The following is a 15470-nucleotide window of genomic DNA, read 5'->3' as shown; positions in this document are numbered from 1 at the left end:
TCTGGCCTCCCCTGCTCTGACCCAATCCCCTGGACTGGGCTCTTCAATGAATAAGCAAATCACTCCAGAACAAGTGGAATCTGCTTCTGACCCTGTGCTGCATTGGCACTCTGTTTGCCAAGCATTTCTTTGGGTTTTGTGGCCTTCAGCTCAGCCCTCCTCATAACCCACTGAGGGCTGCTTTAAAACCCGAAGTCAAGAAGTAGTCCCAGGTGGGCTGAGGGTACAACAGGACTCAAGCAGGGATAGGGGGTGGGGTAGGAGGAGGATGCTTCTTCCTCATCACTTCTAGGAAGAGAAGGCTCTGGGTAGACAGAGTTTGTGAGCTCCCATTCTGGAGCCCAGCTTGATGGAAAACTCACACACCTACATAATTATCCTTGTGGGCAGTCGGCAACAAGTCGATGGTTCCCATCTCTTCCTAATCCACAGTCATCAGTGTATAGGGTTTCCAAGGCTATAAATCTTTCTGGGAGCAGACAGCCTCACCTTTTCTCCCTTGAAGAAAGCTACTGCTTTTACCCTACAGTATCACCAGGGCTCCTTTCCCTGAAGCACTGAGACCAGGGTGGGTGGGGATCGGCGGCTGCTGGGGGAGATTCCCATGCAGTGCTGTGACTGGGTCCTAGGAGCTGAGCCTGCTAGGACTGATGATACGGAGTTTAGAAGAGGTCTTCTTCCTAGTTCTAGCTACTCTTCAAATGGCTTCCCAAGGACAAATGCTATGGCTCTTGGAGGTCAAGTTTGTCCGTCACATAATCAGGCTACAAAAGTTTCTCTGTAAGCAACATGTCTCAGGGAGTCTATATTATTCCTGAGCTTACCCTTCCCATTCCTGCTTCCAACCTCCTCTCCTCCACTGAGGCCTTGGAGTTTCAAAGACTGGAGATGGTTGTGAGCTTTTACATTCAGTCTGGAAGTAGACCAAGCTCCAAACTTAGCATAAGAAGGCACGTGTTCACTTAGCCCAAAGAGTTGTATCCATGGTGGGTACTGTAGGTATGGTACAAATGTCCCAGGACTTTGGCATGATGGTAATATCAGCCCACCAGCATCTCATGTCATCTGGTTAGGAAAACTAAGGATGTCTGGGGGTCTTTCCTGGCACTGCCACCAGTCACTATAAGACTGGATGAGTCTTTCTGTCCTAGGTCTCCTCATCTGGACCATGAGGGGGTTGATAAGATGACCTTCAAGATGACTATAGCACACCATCATTTTGCAGATTTCTGTATTCCCTAAGGAATTCTCAAGCATGCTGGAAATGTGTCAAGGGTAATAGGGTAGCTACAGCACCATCTTCCCCATCTCCATCTCAGCCTAGTTAATCCCCCAAAGGTCAAAGCAGTAATAACAGCAATTCATATGAAAAATAATGGCTGTAATAGCATCTTCCGGACTATAATTATGAATGTAATAATGCTTCAGAAAATATTGGCTGAAATTAGTCAGATGGAGCCAGTAGAGCAAACTGAAAAAATTAGGACAACGTATCAGTCATTTTACTCTTAGGGTACAGAGAACTTCTTTAAAACCCACAAAAATCTAGAGTGGACAATAAACAAATAAATAAAATGACACAGATCTATACGTAGGAGTAAAGTAAAATGTTCAACCTGACTGCCGCAGCACCTGGGGCAGGATCATCTGCATCTAGTGATGGATGTTTACGGAGTGCTAACCTCATGCCGTCAAGGGCAGGTGCTGCGAATCCTCTCACCACCATTTATAAGGAGAGATGAGGTTCTGAGAGGTCAAATGACTTGATCATAGTTGGACAGCTAGCAGAGACCTGCTTCAAATCCAGAAACGTCTGCATCTGGCACCAGAATTTCTCCAACCTCCCCATCCCACTTTTTGTTGGATTCCAAGTTGAATGTGCTATAAAACAGGAGACCTTTTATGCCCTATCATAAGCTCAGAAGCCAGTACTTCTTTTAAACACTCACTATATCACCTCCTGACAAGAAATAATTATACCATAATTATAAAAGTCATTGTAAGGCTCAGGTGTACGGGGCCATGATTCCAGGCTCAGAATCTTGAGCCAACTTGCTCCTCTGGCAGCCAAGCTCTCTGGAGTCTAATAGGGAGCTCACCACACCGCACAGTACCCACATGTAAGCTCTGTTGACTGATGGCCGGAAGGGGCCAGTGGTTACTCACGTTGACAGATTCTTTGCCATTAAATTTGACTCGGATCCTTGGCTCCTGAATGACATCCAAGTTGAAGCCCGTGATGGTCAGAGGTGTGTGGCCACTGGGAACAAGCAGAGGCTATTAGGTAAAAGCCCTCTTAAACAGTTACCTGGCATGACCAGTTGACCAGTTGCCATTGAGTCAATTGTGATTCATGGCAACCCCATGTGTGTCAGACTAGGACTGTGCACTACCATAGGATTTTCTATGGCTGCTTTTTTAGAATTAGACTGCCCAGACTTTTAGAGGTTCCTCTGGATGGACCTGAACCTCCAATTACAGCCAGCAGTTGAGTGCATTAACCGTTTGCACCACTCAAACCAAAAAACCAAATCTACTGCCATCGAATTGATTCTGACTCCTAGCTACTCTATAAGACAGAGCAGAACTGCCTCTTAGGGTTTCTGAGACTGTAAGTCTTTAAAGGGGCAGACAGCCTAGAACCCTGCGATCCCCCTCACAGCTACACTTGGGTGCATACCTCCCACCTTCACCTCACCTGGCAATGCTCCACTCTGGCTCAATGCGCTGGACACGGGGGTCATCAATGTACTCAAACTGTAGGCTGTTGTCCACGTGAGCCCGGTCTACACTCACCGAAATAGGGACCGGGCCCAGTCCGTTGGACGATGGGGGTGAGACACACACAATCTCATTCATTGAGCGCCTAACAGGAAGACAGCAGAAGGTACTGTGAGAAGGGCCTGGTAACGGGAACACTCTGTGTTGAAGAGGAGTTTTGCTTTGTTTTAGGGTATGGCTCACCAAGTGTTCCTCTGCCCTTTTATGCTCTACCCTGTGGACACATCCCTCAGAGGTGTAGTCAATGCTCTCCTCCTACTCAAGTTCCCGTTCTGGTTGGATTGGGGAGGGAGGGAACTGGAGAAGGGTTAGAAACTGTGGGGCAGGGACACAGCTGTATGGGCTATGGGGAAGCTGGTTTTCTTGGGATTTTCTAGAATGTGCATAAGTGGTGCTTAGAGTCTGCTCAGTCAGACAACACATATTTACTGAGCATCTACTATGCATAGGTTGTTGTTGTTAAGTGCCTTTGAGTCAGTTCCAACTCATACTGACCCTATATAAGCCTCTGAGGAGCAGTTGGTGAGCTTGAACTGCCAACCTTGCAGTTCAAACTGACTGCATTAACCCTCAGCACCATACCAGGTGAACACAAAACCCTATCCCTTACGGAGTTTATTGTCCAAGAAGGAAATGGAAAAAAAAAAAAAAGCCAAAAACAACTAGTTGCCATCAGCTGACTCCAAGTCATGGAAACTAAGTGTGTCAGAGTAGAACTGTGCTCCATAGAGTCTTTAAGGGCCCCAGATTTTTCTTCAAAGGCACCGCCGGGTAGACTTTTGGTTGTCAGCTGAGCATGTTAACCACCCAGGGACTCCAAGGAGGGGACCATCAGGTAAAAAGTTCTGGACAAGGTTCTCATTCATGAATCCTTTCAGAAGCGTCTCATGGTTATCTAGTGCCCAGGGCTTAGCTGAGAGTCTGATAAATAGAAGGTGTGGGAATCAGTGAGCTTAGGAAGAGCTGGGACCCTGTTGTCTCTTTATTTCTCAAGCCAGCACACCATTGTTGTGTGTCCTGGAGCCAATCCTGACTCACAGTGACGCCATGGGACAGAGTAGAACTGGCCAGTAGGGTTTCTTAGGCTGTCACCTTTCTGGAAGTAGATTGCCAAATCTTTCCTCCCACAGAGCAGCTGGTGGGTTCGAACCGTTGACCTTTCAGTTAGCAGTGGAGCAGTTAACCACTGTAACACCAAGGCTTCTATGCTTGATACCGAGAAGAGCAGAGGCAACTTCTTACCCTGGAGTTCTCATGATCCTCACTCAGAGACTTAAGTTATGTTTAGAAGGCTCCGGCCCCTCTGATAAACGGGATATAAACTGACCAGGTGTGCACATTTCTTGCAGGGGCAGTAGCGGTGTTTGTGCCCAGGATGCGGCAGATCATATGGAAGTGATGGGGCGATGGGTGTACTAACATGTGCAGGAACATGTGGACACACACCTTAGACGTGCAGGCTTTGAGTGGGCCTTGAAGAGCATCTCACCTGTAGAATTCGCACGTCTGGTTGCCTAGGTACACTGCCACGCTGCTCCCAGCCCCAAGGTAATGGCCCATGATGGTCACCATAGTGCCTCCTGACTCTGGCCCTCGGATGGGGTTGAGTGACAGCACTGAAGGGTTCTTTGGAAGAAGCAGAGAAAAGATCACAGCTGAGGTTTTGTCCAAAGGGTGAGATCATGGCTACACATAGGGACAGAAGGATGGACTATCTCCATGCTCAGAGTGGAGGTACTTCTCTTGCCCTTTACAACCCCAAGTCCTCTCTTGCTTACGTTGGAGCTGGGACCCTTTCTAAAAGGAGGCTCCTAGTATGCCTCAGAAAAGTCAAAAGGGGCCATGCATTGGAATTAATTAACTCCCTGCATAGGCTCATGCGCATAACATGGATGGGGAGGCAGATTGACACTGAGTAATCTATCAATTAGCTTACAAATTGAGAACAGTTTAAAAATGCTTCTCTATCTAGCACCTGTACTGATTTTTTTTTGGGCACAAAATCAATGGGGCTGAATAAAGTGTCCCTTCCTGGGTTGGGCCACCAAGAGGCAAAAAGTCCTCCATGAATGGCCTTGAACAGGTCCTTCTGGCCCTTGCTTAGTATGGAAAGGACACAGCATGGGGCCTGGTGCAGAGAGCTGTCAATAAATGCTAAACACGGCTTCTCCAGAGGATGGCACCTTGCTGGCCTACACCTTCTAGCAAGCTAACTAATTTGTAAAAGTAAGCCTGAAGCTTAAAAGAAAGGTCATCCAGACTAGATGGCATCATGCAGCAGCCCTAAATCAGAAAGGCATTGTCCCTGCCTGCAGAGCAGTATGTCCCTGCCTGCAGTGCAGAGCATTTAACTGAGCAACTGGTGCTGCTATTAACAGGTTAGCCACTGTTGAGTCCACCCAATCGGCAGCAACCCTCTGTACAATGAAGAAAGCGCTACCAGGCCCTGAGCCATCCCCAACGATCAGTATCTTATTAGACCATTGGCATCGTAGGGTTTTCATGGACTGATTTTTGAAAGTAGATTGCCAGGACTTTCTTCCTAGTCTGACCTAGTCCGGAAGCTCCACTGAAATATGTTCAGCATTACAACAACTCACAAACTTCCACTGACAATGCTTGAGGGACATTGTTTGAGAATCAAATCTGGGTGTCTGGCATGTTATTGTTAAATATCTTTGAGTTGGGTTTGACTCCCAGCAACCCTGTATAGGTTTTTCCAAGGCTGTAAATCTTTGTGGGAGCAGAAAGCATTCTCTTTCTCTTACCAGTTAAGCAGTCCAGTGCTTATCCTACAGAGCCACTTCCATTCACGTGGAAGATGAGAATCCTATTGTACCACCAACTGGTGATGGTGGTGGTGGTTGTGTGCCATGGAGTCAGTTCCGACTCATAGTGACCCTGTATAGGGTCTCCGAGGCTGTAAATTTTTACAGGAGCAGAAAACCTCATCTTTCTCCCACAGAACGGCTGGTAGTTTCAAACTACTGACTGTGAGATTAGCAGTCCAACTCATAACTATGGCACTACCAGAGCTCCTTGAATCAACCACCAAGTATAAGGTATGAATTAGCCATTCACTGGCTGTGTGTACTGAGACAAAAGTCTAGATCACTCTGGGCTTCTGTATCTTCCTCTGACAAGTGAGAGGGGTGGGCTAAAAGATCTCGAGAACCCATCCCAACTGCCTGTCTAGAAATCTCTCCCTATCTAGTCCTTTCATGATTGTGTCTCATATAAGTTCTAGTTGGCACTGGGCAGAAGACGGAGTCGGCTGGCTACAGATCAGTAGTGGTACTCGCTCATCGGAGTGTGAAGAAGAGTACAAGAAAGAGGTGGAGGATAAGACTCTTCTCATTCAATAGCGAATAACTGCTCTCAGGACTGACCGTGAATGTTACAAGTGTAAAGGTAAACGTTTTGTAACCAAAGGAGGGGAGTGATTGATCTTATAGTCCAGTAGCGGAGGGCCCTGGGAGCATCAAGGAAGAAGAGCGCAGTGCAGGACCCTATCCAAAGAAGCAGTGACAATGACGTGGAGAGACAGAGTGGCTGGGGAAAGGAAGAGGGGCTGTGTGCTGGCGGCCAGGGAGCAGACTTGCAAGGTATGCCTTTGGTTGTTTGAATGGTTATATATTGCTGAGTGCTTTCGTGTACATCCAAAAAAAAACAACAAAAAAAAACAGAGGGAATGGAAGCAAATGCATGGAGGGATTGTAATCATTGCAATGGAACAAAATACAATAGGACGAATGTAAAGCTGATGTTCTCCCAGGTAAACGATCATGACTCAATTCACAATAAAAATTTTACAAAAAAGAGGTGGAGGTGCCACAATAAGACGGCAGAGGTAGCAATACCTAGGCGGAACAGTAACATGCTTTAGGGAGAATAGAATTTCTGGTCTAATGATTTTTCAAAAGTTTTAGCAAGACTGGCTTGAACCTATTCACTGGTGTTAATATTTTTAATGAAGAACTCAATGTGGTGTTGTAGGTGAGTGACAAAAAGCAAGTTATTGATTCAGGATGAATACAGTGCCTGCTTTAAGAAAGCCTGCGTGATTCTGTTACCTGTTACCTGAGTATAAAGAGATGTTTGTAGGTGTAAGCATGTATGTATGGGTGAGTAACCTCACAGTCACACTCTGGTGGGCCTGGCATGCTTTTAGTAACTTCGCTATAGTCTCACTTACCATATCCTTGGCAAAAAGCAAAGAGGATATATATAGAATCATTTAATTAGTTCCTTCAGGTGACATGTCCTCAGTAAACCAGAATTGGACTAAGATATCACATTGTTGGGACAGGGGCTAGCCTCTCCCTACCCCTCGTCTGGGCTCTGTTGAGAACTTTGACCCGAGGCCCTCTGAAATACCAACATTTCCACAGCATTGTTAAAATCACACGCTGTATCCCACACTAGGAAGACAGGGTTGCAAAGAAGCGTTGCTAAAAGTTCCCCTTTTGGGTTTCCTACTTGGTTTTTGAGAAGTCAGGTGCAGCATGGGTTGGGAGGGGCATTGGAGCCTTCCTAGGAAAGGTCTGAACAGAGGAGTGACTGTAGCCTGCCCCACTGCCCCTTCTTGCATTGCCTGGTCCTGAACCCTGTACTCACCACAAAAGTGTACTGTTGGTGGGACTTGGTCATAAACTCGGGTTTACATTCACCAATGCAGAGGCGTACAGGCCCAGAGGTGGTCCCCACAAGGGCATGGCCCATCTCACAGACGATCCTGCAGAGACAACAAACCTTTTAGTGAGAGGCTTGGTGAGAGCAGACTGTCCTGCCCCACGTGCTCAGCGTAATGGGTGACACTCTTCATTACTGGACCACCATCATCAATGTAGCTGTGTGACCTTGGGTCAAGAGCTTTCCCACTCTGAGCTTCATCTCATCTGTAGAGTGAGAGGGCTGGGCCAGGTCATCCCTAAAGTCCTGTGTGGAGTTCCTGGTGCCTTGATTACTGTGCTCCGCTGCTAGCTGAAAGGTTGGGAGTTCGAGTCCTCCCAGACAGTGGCTTCACCATGAGTTAATACACCTGAGTGACACCAACCCAGCTGATGCCACTGCACACAGAAGCACTTTGGAAGAAAGCCCTGGCAATCTGTTCCCCCCAAACACAAAGCACTGAGATCCCTGTAGGGCACAGTTCTACTCTGATGTGCGTGGAGTTGCCATCAACCCAACAACAATTAGAAACGTCCTGTGTGCCTCTGATAGGCTCTGTTACTTAATTCTATGAGCAGACTTACAGTGCCCAAGGGGCTAGCACAGTGCCTAGCACTGGATAAGTAGGTAGTCAGTAAGTATTTGTGGAATAAACAAAATGTCCAAGAATGAGACCTATGACAACAGTTTCCTTGGTGTTCTTTCCTACGTGACAAGCAAACATTGCAGCTCTCCCTAAAAGAGGGTGTGAAGGCATATTTGCCAAGCTGATTCAATTGTGAGTGGTTTGTCTCCTGTAGTGAGTTTTTAAAAGGGAATAGATAATCTGGGGAGATAGTGAGAGCCCAACACAAGAGTTCCAAGCAAAACAGAGTAAGTGGAGTCTGCTGGCTGTGGGAGAAAGGGTGGGAGGTAGATGAGTTTATTAGGACATCAGCTGACACTGGACTCCCACTTCATCAAGGGTTGAATGCACTAAGCTGGTGGGCTCTGCGTTGACACAGCCTCGGGGTTGGAAGTCACGTCTCACACTAACAGGCGAGCTGGAAGGAAGAGATGCGCTCTTTCTCAGCGTTCTCTCTCCTGGAGCCCAGATCAATACTTCCAGTGATGACTTTGCTGGTGCCTGAGATAAGTTCCAAGAAGCACATTTAGATACTGGTTGCCTTAGCCACAGCAGCATTCTAGAAAGGGTGGGCAGCCAGGGGACTGGAATTGCAGAGTATGGGGTGGGTGGACGAGGGCTCCACGTGACTAAGCAAAAAAAGAGCCTGGGAGCAGAGGGAAGATTTTCTTTTGCTTCTATTCACCATTTAAGAGTTCAGAGCAGTCTGGTACCCCTGGTAGGTTTACTTAGTGGGGAGTCAGAAAAACAGACCCCTTCTGCACTAATCCCCAGCATTATCCTGGCACGGTGGGGAAGATCTGTGTTTAACGGAGCGATGCTTATCTCCACAGCTTCTCCACGAAGGAAGGTAACTAAACAGAGATTTCATTTGGATGTAATAAAACTTGCATTAAACAAATACGCTGCATGCTCACACACATGGCATGCCACTAGTCTCCATCCCCTTCCTGGCAGTTAATCCCAAATAAGTACTTTCACTTCTGGCGAATATTTACTTAACATGCAATAACTGTCATATGTTCTAGCATATTAGATTCAACAAGGAAGGACCGAGCGTGGATGGAAAAGATTCACCCTTCCCTTTCAATCTGAATAAAGAAATTAATTATGAATCCAGAGTAAACATGATCAGGATGATCAATTAGCATTTTATACATAACTGTCTCCTTAAACCTCACTACTGGAGCATTGGGGAAGAAGATTAATTTAAAATACTATGTGTGATTATATTCATGCTACTACCTGCTGAGAAGGAAGGTCTGGCAGCGTAGTGGATTATGAACTGAGCTGCTAACCACAAGGTCAGCAGTTCTAATCTACCAGTCGCTACGAGGGAGAAAGACAAGGCTTTCTGGTCCCATAAAGATTTACAGACTCAGAAACCCTAAACAGGGTTTCTATGAGCTGAAACCTACTCAATGACACATAACCACCACCACCAACTCGTTCTGCTTCTTGGGCTCTATGGCTCTGCTCTGGAGTCCATGGGTGGCACAAATGGTTAAGTACCTGGTTACTTACTGAAAGGGTGAAGGTTTAGGTCTACCCAGAAATGCCTCAGAAGAAAAGCCTGTCGATTGACTTATGAAAGGTAATGGCCACTGAAACCCTAAGGAGCACAGTTCTAATCTGACACACATGGGTCACCAGGAGTTGGGATTGATTTGTCAGCAACTAGTACTAGGAGAGGGAAGAGTAGAAGAGGAAGCAGATAGATCTCATTCCCTCACATTCTCATCAGAGCTTTCTATTTCCTCTCATCCCTTCCCTTTGGACACTCTATGATGGAGTCATGTTGAAGAAAGCCTTGGGAGAGAAAAGGGAGGAGTTAAAAAAAAATGGGCTTGACGTCCTGGGAAATGAAAATCTGAGAACATGGGATGGTCATATGTGGCCTCTTAGAGTGTTGAGGCCATGCCTAGAAAAGGAGAAGACCAGAAACTTCCATGTATGGAGTTAACAGTGAGCCTTTTGACACTGTCTTTTCTGGAATCTTCTTGTGCTCAGGATTCATGGCCCACAAGACAAGCTTTACGTACCAAGGCCCCGGGAAAAGAGCAGTAGACAGGAAGTGGACGTTACCTTAGTGTCAGGCTGAGCATCTGAAACTAGCTCTGAATACCCCATCTGTGCTAGACACTGCCGTGGACCGCTCCTCATTCCATGGAAAAAGCTTCATTTCACTGCAGGAATGTGGAGCGGGGCTGTGTCAGCAAAGGGCTTACACCAGGGTCTGGCTAAAAGCTGGAGAGAAGCAGAACTCTGTTGTTGTAAAGTGCCATTGAGTCAGTTCCAACTCAGAGTGACCCTGTATGGGGTTTCCAAGGAACCACTGACCTTGCAGTTCAAACCGACCTTGAGGTCAAGTGCTTATCCTGCTGCACCACACCAGGACTCCTTAAGTAAAACTCTATTGACCTCTAATGCCCTCTAATTCTTCTTCCTTTTTTTTTTTTCCTTTCTGAAACCCAGTGCCTGAAAGAAAGGATACAACAGCTTTGAGTATAATCTGTCGTAGGCAACTGTTCTCTGAGTTCAGAAAAACAGCCACTGAAGAAAGATACAGGTGATACTTCAGAGAACGGGAAAGGTTATATTGAAGAATGAGTATAAGGCCAAAACAGACTCTTACTTTAATAATAGTATGAGCTACAATTCATTCATCATGGCAGGAACTATGCAAGACAGGATCTCAAGTTATCCTCAGGATCTCCTATGAGGCAGGTCTTACAGTCTCCAATTTACCTGGAGGATGACTAAGGCTCAGAGATGCCAAGTGATTTAGGAAGGCCACAGGGCAAGTTAAGTGGCAGAGCCATGATTCAAATCCAGCTCAGCCTGACTCCAAGGCTCAGTCCTTGGATCCCTTCACTCTCCGGCGGTGTCTATTGTCTATGCTGTTGTTAAGTGTTATTGAGTTGGTTCCATTTTCTATGAGGGGGTTTCAAAACGTTGGTGGAAAATTGGAATGAAAAGATAATGAAACTTTTTCACATACTTATTTCATTAAATGCTCTATATGTCTTTCCTGGTACGATGCTGTAGGATAAGCATTGAACTGCTAATCACAAGTCGGAGGGTCAATCCCACCAGCCGCTCCTTAGAAACCCTACACAGGGCTGCTATGAGTCAAAACTGATTCAATGGTACTTAACACCAATAATGTCTTTGGGAGGACAGGGTAGAGAGGGCAAGGCAAAGATGCTTCCCTCTGGGGATCAATGCTGAGGCAAAGTTAAGGTTGTTGGCAGAGGTAATAGGGATGTCCTGACTGGACTGGTAAGGCTTTGAGAGCTAATAACTACACCCTCCCACTGCCTTCCTGGTTGACAATGGCCTCAGCCAGTATTAGTGAACTTCCTCTTCTTTCAGGACATCAAGTCTGTAAGGTCTCTGCGGTTGACTTCTGGGGGCCTTCCACCTTGGCCACACCCACTCTGTGTCCCTGGTGGCATTGTTCCTTGTGTAGCTGCAGATGCCTACATGTTCTCTCTTTAAAATGAAGAATCCAACCCTGCCTCACAGTTCACAGGGCAATTCCGGAGACCCACGAGTACTGCAGGTCAGCTTTCTAGTTGTGGGAGTTGTAGATTCTGTGGGGAGTAGAGTTTCCTGGTTCTGACAATCAGAGGACCATGAAAGAGATGGTAGAGGTCATCTCTTCTTACTTATAGGACTGGGGTGCAAAGTGACTTACCCCAAGTCACACAGCTAGCCAGTAACCAAGCTGAGGCTTGGCCTCCATTCTCTTGACACCCAGGCTTGCTGCCTTGCTCCCGTACCACACTGTCTACAGATCTGCAGAGCCAGGAGCCATTTGTTATCAAGTCAACTGAATGTGTTGCAGAGTAGAACTGTGCTCACTGCCTGGTTTTCCAGAAAAAGGTCACCAGGTCTTTCTTCCAAGTCCCCTCAGGGTAGACTTGAACAGACAACCTTCTAGTTAGCAGCTGAGCGCTTAACTGTTTGCACCACCCAGGGACCCCATAGACTTCACCCACTGTGCCTTGCTACCCATGAGTGTGCACCACCGGGGAGAGGTGCACACACAGCTCACCATCCATCTGGCCGTGGCTGAGCTCACAGGTGGAGCAAAAGAGAGGGTGAGGGTTTGGGGACCTGAGCGGAGGCTACTTCTCACAAGGAACCTCTGCCTCAGAGATGCTGAGCTGCAGCCTACATCTGCAGCATCCCATCACCCGTAGAATGTCCTGTTCTAGAGACACTGGCCCTCCCCAGACCTGTGGGGGGCTGATTATAAGACTAAGCGGGGCCCTTTTAGCCAACATTAACCTAATTGCTGAGTGATAGATGGTACGGCACAAGCATATGGTGAGTCATTACCATGTCCGCTAATCCTACCGCCGCCCAGTCCTCTGCATGGCTCCTGTTTAGCCAAATTCATCTCTCAGAGACATCTGTAATGATTAGGCCTGCTGCTCACTGCCCAGGATGAGGCTTTAATGATGTTAACAAAGCCTGAAACCTCGAGAGCAGTAACGAGCTTGGCTTTACTGGAGCTGCATCCCGCCAAGGTCCAGGGTGCACCTGCCCTGTGCCTGAAGAGATACCATGGCAGTTCTCTAGGGTGGTCGTGGTTTCCCTGGCCTCTGCTTTTTTCAGTGGCCCCGGGCAAGTGCAGAGTATCGGATTCTAAATGGAGCTACAATTTCTCAGTCATTTACAGTCTACATCTTCTCATCCGACTGCTTTCCTTCCAAATCCTCACCATGTTGGGAAGTGGGGTTTCCATTTGGCTGATGAGGGTCAGAGAGACCAAACGGCTTGCTAAGATCTTAAGGCTAATGGATAGAGGAACCAGGAACTCAGTATCCGTGGACATGAAATCTCATGAGATCTCTAAGTCCGGCTGCTTAGGTGTTTGCATTTCTCAGCAAAAGCCTCTTTCCTCTGGGGCCCTGTGGCATCCTGCCAAGTTAGTGACTGGGCTGCTTAGAGGTCCAAGGCAGGTTCTGAGACTACAGTAGATTGGGGTCAGTGAGACTGAGAGTGGAGCCAAGTCTAGAAGCATGTTGGACTCTAACCACCTCTACCTAAAGGAACCTGTGAAGAACGTGCAGGCTCCAACAGCCTTTGTTTTCTCTTCTGGCTCAGAAGCACTGCGATTGTCATTTCCACTTCTCCTCTCCTGTCTCTGGGGCGGTGCAAACATTCAGTACATTAAGCAGCTAGTCACAAGGTTGGCAGTTCAAGTCCATGGAGAAGCATTTAGAAGAAAACCCTAGAGAATTGCTTCTGAAAAGTCAGCCACTGAAATCCCCATGGAGCACAGTTCTACGCTGACACACATGGGGTCACCATGAATCAGAGTGGGTGCAATGGTAATGGGCCATCTCTTTCCTGAAGACCCAATGACCTTTTCTCTAAGATGGATTCCTTGCCAGCGTAATTTTCTAAATAAAGGTTCAGACCTGACATCTCTTTCTTCTTCATTTCCATGGGCAGCAGACATCACATCAGACTTCAGCATCTGGGGATTCACTCCTTTTAACCCTGACCCTTCTCTAGGCTTATCTGATGGACATGGGGTCCCAGCCCTCAAAGCCACACACTGATGAACTGTTGGGATTTCAGGTCACTTTTGCCCAGGACTTGCGTCCATCACTACTATGGAATGAAAAGACCAATGAACTAGGAGTCAGGAGACTTGATCTCCCGTTCAGTGTGACCTTGAGAAACCCACTTCACCTTTTCTGAGTCTTTTGCTGCTTCCTGAAAATGGTGATGACAATGTCTACCTCTCAGGGTCCTCATCAATGACATATGAGAAATGGATGAGGAAGTGCTTGATCCATGAGGAAGCAATGCTATTTTTACAGTTGCTATTAAAGGCTGGAGAACAGGGCCTGTAGCTGCAGAGGGTAGAGTTGAGGGAGGGATGCTCCTCCCCAAAGCCTGGCCTTGGTCATATACTTAGTACTTTTGCAGAACTGTGTTCTTAGTGGAACAAGAGTGACCTGCCGAGACTCAGCATGACAGATCATGCAGAATGATCTGGCTGTCTCCTCCCTTTTTCCTTTTGAGGACAAGCATCCTTACTTCCATCCTCCCACTCCTAGCTTCGTGCCCACCTCCTGCCCACCAGCTACACAGCAGTCGCCACTGCCAAATGAACACCCCAAATTGGAACATATGTCACTCCCGGAGCCCCGTCCGCCTGTCCGCCACTACATGCCTATTTTCTAATTTCCAGCTGACATTTCCCTTAGTGAAATAAATGAATTTGCTCCGGCGGAGGCCCTGCTCGGATTAAGCTGCTGTCAGAGTACCATGCGCCAAACAAATTGTTGCCCGCAGCCCACCATGAGGATGCATTCCAATGGGGGCTGGGGAGGAGGGGGCACGGGACCTAGAAGGAGTCTGGACTTGTTGGGAAACTGGCTCAGTCAGGGCATCGGGCAGGTGGGGACAGAGAAAGCAGTAGCAGCATCAGTGCTGGTAGCCCAGATGCAGGTGGAGGCTGAACACAGGCATCCAACTAAGGGAGACCTTTTGAGAGTGGATGTGGGGCAAGAAAGGTTCCTGGAACGGCATCCCAGGCAGGGCCCATGACAGGAGCAGGCAAAGGTGAATCCTAGAAGGATCTAAGGGAGAGAGGATCATCTCCACCCAAGGTTCCCATGGGAAGCAAATCCTGTCTAGGAAGAAAAGGGCCAGCCAGGGGGCACTCACTGCTCAGCAATGATGTACTCTCCAGGGAGGGGTGTGCAGGGCACCCCAGCCACCTGCACGTGGTGGGCAATCTCAGAGAAGTCCAGGCCCAGGTTCACGCCATGGATGGTCACGCGAGTCCCTCCTTCAGGTGGTCCAGAAACTGTCAAGATCTGCAGGAGGGAGAGGTGATTAACAAACCTAGCAAACTTAGACCTTTCATGAGTAGGGTGGATGGTGTGTGTATTCTTTGCACTTTGTAGCTTATCCTGACATCCTGTTCTGTTTTACACTACCTCCTTAGCTCTTTAACTCATCCATCCAACCATCCACTCATCCAGCCACCCACTCACCCAGCCACCCACACATCCATCCATCCATCCATCCATCCATCCACCCACCCACCTACCCATCAAGCCATTGTAATAGATTATCTCTGAGTACTGACTCAGCGATAGGAAATCATTGTTACAGATGTGACTCTTATTCATTATAGTTGAATCAGTGAATTCAACTGATTCTACCTGATTGTGAGCAAGCCCCACAGTCTCTCTGAATCTCAGTTCTTAGTAGTGAAGCAGGATAACTATCACTATCAGCTTCACAGGGAACATGTGAGCTCCAAACAGAGGTTGTGTTTGGGAGCATGCTACAACAAGAAGGGGTTTTGGGAGCAGCGGTGTCACTAGTGGCTGTACCGAGTAACACCGTCATAGGG

At 47.5% G+C, this 15470-nt stretch overlaps 1 protein-coding gene across 2 annotated transcripts in view; it reads right to left on the bottom strand.

The window, feature by feature from the left end:
• PLXNA2 (plexin A2) overlaps positions 1-15470 on the bottom strand; it is a 298684-nt gene that overhangs the window by 31710 nt on the left and 251504 nt on the right. For both annotated transcript variants that reach the window (XM_006834051.1, XM_006834052.1), the window contains 5 exons: positions 14774-14925; positions 7399-7516; positions 4271-4407; positions 2699-2866; positions 2167-2260 (listed from right to left, as the gene is read on the bottom strand). In XM_006834051.1, coding sequence (XP_006834114.1) covers positions 2167-2260; positions 2699-2866; positions 4271-4407; positions 7399-7516; positions 14774-14925 — 669 coding nt within the window. The remainder of the gene's footprint in view (positions 1-2166; positions 2261-2698; positions 2867-4270; positions 4408-7398; positions 7517-14773; positions 14926-15470) is intronic.

The sequence above is a fragment of the Chrysochloris asiatica genome, unplaced genomic scaffold (assembly GCF_000296735.1).
Source record: "Chrysochloris asiatica unplaced genomic scaffold, ChrAsi1.0 scaffold00009, whole genome shotgun sequence".
In the NCBI taxonomy this organism is placed as follows: Eukaryota; Metazoa; Chordata; class Mammalia; order Afrosoricida; family Chrysochloridae; genus Chrysochloris; species Chrysochloris asiatica.
Note: the sequence above shows the minus strand (reverse complement) of the source record. Positions and strands in the feature narration are given on the sequence as shown.